This window comes from Emiliania huxleyi (genome assembly GCF_000372725.1).
Source record: "Emiliania huxleyi CCMP1516 unplaced genomic scaffold EMIHUscaffold_298, whole genome shotgun sequence".
Classification (NCBI taxonomy): domain Eukaryota; phylum Haptophyta; order Isochrysidales; family Noelaerhabdaceae; genus Emiliania; species Emiliania huxleyi.
In genome coordinates this window covers 82,638-89,578 of record NW_005199785.1, presented here as the reverse complement: position 1 = coordinate 89,578, position 6,941 = coordinate 82,638, and the positions used below count along the sequence as shown (strand labels likewise).

The window sequence follows — 6,941 nt, the reverse complement described above, 5'->3', positions numbered from 1 at the left end:
GAGGTGCGCTTCGGATCGCAGCGGCCCGGGTGGTCCCCTCAGAGACTGGGCCGAGCTCGCCCGAGAGTCATCGGGTGAAGCGTCGTAGTCCCGCATAAAGGAAAAGGCGCGGGGCGAGGCGCCGGGTGAGGCGGAGGCGTCGTAGCCCCGCATAAAGGAAAAGGCGTAACCCCCGCATAAAGGAAAAAGGCGCCATCCGTTGCCGTGGAGAGCCGAGACCCGCCCGCGCTTCCGCCGCCGCCGCCGCCCTCGCCGCCGCCCTCGCCGCCGTCCTCGCCGTCGCCGCCGCCGCCGCCCTCAGCGCCGCCCTCACCCTCGCCCTCGCCTTCGCCCTCGCCCTCGCCGCCCTCGCCCTCGCCGCCCTCGCCTCCGCCGCCGCCCTCGCCGCCGCCCTCGCCGGCTTCCTCCCCGCCGCCACCGCATCGGAGCTCCGCCTGCGTGCTGAATACACCAACATGAGAGCGGAGTACGGCGTTGTGCGGTGTACTCAGAGCACCGCATGAAGACGAGGGGTGCGGAGACAGTGAGTCCAGCCGAATACGGCTGCTTTCCACCGGGAAGGGCTCCGACGCCGCCACCTTCCCCGCCGCCCTACCCGCCCGGCAAGGCACCGACGCCACCACCTTCGCCGCCGCCCTACCCGCCCGGCATGGCGCCAACTCCTCCCCCCTCGCCGCCGCCGTACCCTCCTGGCAGGGCGCCCACGCCGCCGAGTGCAGCGGATTCCGTGTCCTCTCGATCGCTGGTTGGAGTACAAGAATGCGTATTCCGCTTCTAGGGAGCTCGGCCGAGAGGCGGCGGAACTCTTCAAAGTCGCTGCCAAGCTCAGCCTCGCACCACCGGAGCGGCGCCTGGATTCGAGGTTTCAGGGGGGTTTGGTAGCCGGGCGGCTGCCCGGGGTGTGACGGCCATCCAGTGGCAGCTGCTGGCCGCCAGACCGAGGAGGCGAGATTGCGATCTCGCGGCGGTGGAGGCACGGGCGGCGAATCTCGGCGAATCTCGGCGAATCTCGCCTTGTCGGGCGTCGCGGGCGGTGAGGGGGCGGTGGAGAGGGAGCGGGAGAGGGCGGAGGAGGAGGAGAGCGACGAGAGCGACATCGAGAGCGACATCGAGCTCACACTCGCCATGCCACCGCCTGCCACCGCCGCGCCACCGCCTGAAAGAAGAAACACGCGAAACGAAGTCGATTGCCTGCCACCGCCGTGCCACCGCCCTGCTACTGAACGTTGTTGTCGAGGCTGCAGAAGGCTTGCGTATCTCGGCTATGTCTTTCCGTTGTTGCCAGACGCCGCACTCGACCCCGCGGCCCCGGTGCGAGGCAGCTCGTGGCATAGAGTGCAGCGGACTCTCTGTGTCCTCGCCAGATCGTCGAGGCGCTCCACCGCCGCCTCCGCCGCTGCCGCCGCCGTCTCCTCCGCCGCCGCCTCAGCCGCCGCTTCCGCCGCCTCCGCCGCCGCCGCAATCGCCGCCTCCGCCGCCGCCGAAGCCGCCGCCGCCGCCGCCGCCGCAATCGCCGCCTCCTCCTCCAATGCCGCCGTCGCCATCGCCGCCTCCACCGTCGCCGCCTCCACCGTCGCCGCTGCGTCAAGCCCGCGAGATGGCGCCGACGCCTCTGCCATAGCCGGCGCCGCCGCCTCGGCCAAACACGCCGCGCCCTCACGAACGAGAGTCGCGCTCGCCGCCGCCGCCGAGGCCTCCCCGTCCAGCCTGCCCAGGTTGGAGACCGCGTCGAGCAGCTCGATTGCCACCCGCGAGCGCGGTGGCTGCTCGCCGAATCTCCGGCTCAGCGCAGCAGAAATGCCGGGCAGCGGCCCGTGCAAGGCCGCCAAGTACGAGACGAGGCGGACGCGCTGCACGCGCGACTCGTCGCTAGCCCAGTGCGGCCAGCATAGCAAAGAGGTGGCCACGTCGAGGACCTAGAGTCAGAGAGAGGCGCGAGGTGAAGATTTGCACGAGGTGGCCGTATTTGCACGCTCAGCACACACGGGCTCACCTCCGTCGCCGGCACTCGATCAAGCACGGAGCGAGCCGCGTCTGCGATGCCATGCGCACTTGAGGACACGCTGAGAGCGTCTATTTCGGCGAGCGACGCGGTGAGCGAGAGCGACTCGTCGAGCATCGGGCAGGCATGGGTTCGCGGCAGTTGGAAGGAAGAATTTTACGCACCCTCACGAACACCGCCGACTCTGCAAACCGGGTTTCGGCTTACTACGAGCAGAGGACAGATGGCAGAGGGGCGCATTGGGGCAACGCCGACACGCGTGATGGTGCTGGAGACGCTGGCGGGCATCGTGCGGCGGCGGCACTTCTACAACGCGAACCTTGCACGACGCGACAACAACGTGTGAGTGTTAGATTTGTTTGGTATTGCTAAAAATCTCTCTCTCGACGCGACGCCGGACGCCCGAGTCGATTCCATCTTCAAGGACGCTAGGGCGGCACTCGTCCGCCAATTTTACTACACAGCGAAGAGAGCACAGCAAACCGAGCGGGAAATACGCCTTCGCATACCCGGATGGCAGCCCTCGCCTGGGGAAGGACCAGTAGCAGAGTGGGAAAGGGAGTGGCCCGCGTCCGGCTTCTTTTCTGACGACGGCCAATGCGCGCTTCCGGAGAGGATTCAGCTTGCCCGCGACATCGCTGCAAATGATTGCACAAGCAACACGATGCACTACTCAGCGTCGAGCCTTGCGATAGGGGCCGCGCTTTCCGTGTTAAAGTGCGGCTGATGCTGAGGGAGGGTGTAGAGGATGTAGAGTGTAGAGCGCTGTAGAGCTGTAGAGATGTAGAGCGCTGGAGAGCGCTGTAGAGCGCTGTAGAGCTGTAGAGCTCTATCTACATCCGTCTGCGGGACAAGCGCCTCCGTTGTAGAGAGAGCAGTGTAGAGGCGCTCTACAACGTGAAATCTCTACAACAAACTCTGCCTCTGCAACAAACTCTGCCTGTGATAGTGCTAGCACGCGGCGCGCCCAGGCCTGCTCGTAAATATCGACGGTTGGTGCCAGTTGTATGGGTCTGTATGCGCGCGCAGGCCGATCACGTTTGTGTTATGATGTGTGATCTGTGTCGGGTCCAGTGTGTGTGTGTGTGTTGACGCTTCTCTCTCGTCTCTCCGAGGGGGGGGGGAGTGTTGCGCGACCCCCTCGCACCCATGTAGTTGCTCCTGTGAGGTAGGAGAGAGATAGGTAGAAAGGTGAAGAACAGCCAGGCTCGGACTGACACCAACGCGGTATGGGTGGACGCTAGACAGATGATGACGACACGCACGAGCGACACACAGACACAAACAAGCTCACAAGACACATCCTGTTAAGTGCCAAAATGTGTATAAAGCAGGCTGTGAATAAGCCGGTGTGTGGCCGCGTGCGCGGCGCGCGCGGCGCGCGTGCATGGCAAGTCCGGCGCTCGACCTCGATGCGCTCCAGCGCGCCGTGGACGGGCTGCGCACGCAGCAGGAGAGCGTGCAGCGGGAGCGCGCGGAGCTGCAGAGCATGAAGGCCACCGTTGAGGAGAACCTCGCCCAGTTCAAGCAACGTGTCAAGCTCAACGTTGGAGGGAGCAAGTTTGAGACGACCTTGACCACGTTGACCAGGTACCCGGAATCCATGCTCGGGGCCATGTTCTCCGGCAGGCATGAGGTGCCCCCGGATGATGAAGGCTATGTCTTCATCGACCGAGACGGCAAGCAGTTTGGCACCATCCTCAACTTCCTACGTACTGGAACCCTTGACGTGCCATCGTCCACGAAGGCTGCCACTGAGCTGAAGCGCGAGATGGAGTACTATCAACTGCCATTCGATGGCTGCTCAAACCACGAAGACACTGACACGCCGATAGTTGAGACAGTGCTTACTCAAGCAGCAGCAACCAATTACCATTTGCAGCCACTGGACATGCGGGCCCACACTGCAAAGGTGCAAGAGAAGCTGCAGGCGAACCCTCGACTCAGAATAGTCGCCAACAATGTTTCAAAAGGTGGCGGCGGCCAAAGTGGGCAGCAGTTCGACAGGATCATCACTACGCTGGCGACACATCATGCTCCTTTGTCACCGGCTCTTTATGAAGATGCCCAAAGTGGTGGAGGATGTCTACTCATGTGAAATGCAAGTCCCGACCGCATGAATGCAAACTGAACACATCGGCCTGTGTCAGGGCACATGGTGTGTGTGTGTGAGAGTGTGTGTGATTTTGTCTCTATCTCTCTCTATCTCTCCTCTCTTCGACGTTCGAGGGGTGTGAAATGACAAATCATGTGCGCGAATCATGTGTTCCGATTTCTAATCCCGGCACCCCGTCGCTGCGCTCCTCCCCCACGGCCGGGAAATCGGGACGCGGGCCGTGCCCCCCGCGTTCTAATGAGAGTAGGGGTCGGGAGGGGTCGCAAAACAAATCGCCGTGGCCCGTGCCCACCGACTTCGGCGCATGAGATCGCGTCGATCGCAGACCGTTCAACCGGCAGGGCTGCGGAGGCTGTTTTGCTGACGCTAAGTTCGGGCGGCGGGGCAGCTGATGGACGGCACCCGACCCAGCCAGACCCAGCAAACCTTTGCCTCCTAGATGCCCCCCCCTCACTTCATACCGAAGAGCTGCTGCGTCTGGTGCGACCCAACTTCGCATCCAAGCCCCTGGAGTTCGGCGCCTTTCGCGCCTTTTCTCGCGCGGAGCTGGTGAGATGCCGCGTCGTCGAGAGCGAGCCGTGGCTCGCCGCACCCGTCGCCTTGACCGACTTGATCATCTGACAACGGTGCGGGCATGCAGCACGCCTGCGGGAACAGGCTTGGGTACACGCAGCATGGCACCTGGCACGGAGATACGGGGAGATATGGGGAGATACCTCCCGCACCAATGCGAACGGCTTCCCCAGCGCGATCGCGACGTCGACGATCGCCTCGGACGCCTGGTCGGGATGCATCCCGACGAGCACCGAGCAGTCGCGCAGCAGCGCGGCGTGGCGAACCGCAAACTCGGCGTCGAAGCACTCGGCGAGGAGCGCGCTCCCCGGCGGCGCGATCTGCCCCTGACGCACGCTCGGCTCCACGAGCGTGCAGTGCGGTTGCTGCGCCGCGGGGCTCCGCTCGCACAGCTCGGCCGACAGCTGCCCGGCGCCGGCTGCCACGTCGACGACGCCCGTGCCCGCGCACAGGCCACAGCGTGGCGGCGCCGAGCGCCTCGAGGACGAACTGCGCTAACACGCCGTGGCGGGCATCCTTCGCGTCGAGGTGGTGCGAGCACGCGTCGCTCGCCGCGTCCTCGTCGGACGAGGAGCCTGCGCGTGCGGCGGACAGGTAGCGCACAGCGTACAGCACGACCGCGCCACGCCTGTTGCGCGACTCGGCGTCGCGGCGCTCGCAGGCAAAGCGCAGGAGCTGCGTGCCACCACGACCTGCGCCGAGCGGCGCTTTTTTTTAGAAAAAGAATTTCGTGTGAACACCTACCGACCAGCGCCGAACCCCGGGACTGATGTGCGCCACCAACAAGAAGCGCGCTCGCGATGCTGATGCCGGCCCGTCCTCCGAACCGTTCTCCAAACAGCCCGCCGGGGCGGCGCAGAAGCCTCTGCCAAAGTCGGCGACCATCCTCCAGCGTGTCGTCCACGCGCTGCGCGCTCGCGGCGGAGCTTCCTCCGCTCCGGCGATCGTCAAGGCGGTTGCGGAGGGCGGCTACACGGACGGCGCCAAGGTGCGCAAGGCGATCAAGGCGGGCGTCACGGCGGGGGCGCTGCAGACGAGTGCCGAGTCGGCCGCAAAGTTCTGGGTCGGCGGCGAGCCAATCCCAGAGGCGGCGGCCGGTCCGGCGGTGGCCACCGAGGAGCTCTCGCCGGGAGACGCTGGCGGGTCGCCCGTGGCGAAGGGAGACGCGGTCGCGATCGACTACACGCTGTCGCTCCTCGCGACGGGCGAGAAGGTCGAGGCGGGCAAGAAGTTTTGCTTCACGGTCGGTGGCGGCGACGTGATCAAGGACATGCGCCGAGTAGGGCTAGACACAGTGCGCGGACCGGAGTGGCGGCCGGCAAAGGGGCCAACAGCGCCAGGCGGCACCGGCGGCAGCGTCTCCCCACATCTCCCCACATCTCCGCCACATCTCCCCATCTCCCCCCATATCTCACGGCCTGTCTTGCGCTTCTGTCGTCTTGAGCTGTCCCTCACCGCCGCGGCGCCAGGGAATGGACGCCGGAGTGGTCGGGATGCGGCTCGGCGGGCAGAGGCGCGTGCAGGCGCGGGAGGGGCCGAGAGGAGCCGAGAGCAGCCGAGAGCAGCCAAGAGGAGCCGAGCGACGCCAACCAAGGGGAGAGGAGTCGAGCGCAGGCGTCGCGGCGGCTGCTAGACCGCTCTGAGCACACCTCCTCAGAGACTTGCGGCAGTGCGGTGTATGCGCTCCCCCTTCCGGTGCCGTGGCAGCTCGGCGAACGCGAGCTCTTTTTCTGCAGGTGCCGTGGCAGCTCGGGTACGGCAAGCGCGGCAGCGGGCCCGGGGTGCCGCCGTGCTCGGACCTCGTCTTCCGCATCAAGCTCGTGCGGCACGAGGTCGGGTGAGCCCGAGGGGCGCGATGTGGCGGGCGCGATGGTGCCGCGTACCGTATCTCCAATAACGCCGAGAGGTTCTCGGAGTTCTCTCTATCATGTCAGCAGTCCGGCCGTGACGGGCCGACGGGCGACGGCGACGTGCAATATTATCATTTTCTCGACTCTTTCGCTCGCAATTGCATAAACCATAAATTACAGAGATGCTCTATCCGCCAAAAACACAGTCGCCGAGCCCTGCTCTCCGACGTCCGAGAGAGAGGGTTGAGGGAGAGACGAGGACTTCGACGTTCGAGAGCGGCTGGCGCTAGTTCCAACTTCCATATTTCACTGTGGCACAGCTCGCGTTACAAAACCTTGATTGTGCCCTTTTGCGCAAAAAGGTACATGTCGGTGCCTTCCAGAAGGCAGCTGCGACCCC

General features: G+C 65.1%; 1 protein-coding gene across 1 annotated transcript; it reads left to right on the top strand.

Annotated features, from left to right (window-relative positions):
• Positions 1–3,389: 3,389 nt before the first annotated feature.
• Positions 3,390–6,707, top strand: EMIHUDRAFT_469573 (hypothetical protein; the record flags this gene model as incomplete). The annotated part of the gene is made up of 4 exons (XM_005775644.1): positions 3,390–3,975; positions 4,558–4,667; positions 5,551–5,985; positions 6,428–6,707. 4 exons carry the CDS (start codon positions 3,390–3,392, stop codon positions 6,530–6,532), a joined length of 1,236 nt encoding a protein of 411 aa, XP_005775701.1. The 3' UTR covers positions 6,533–6,707.
• Positions 6,708–6,941: the final 234 nt, after the last annotated feature.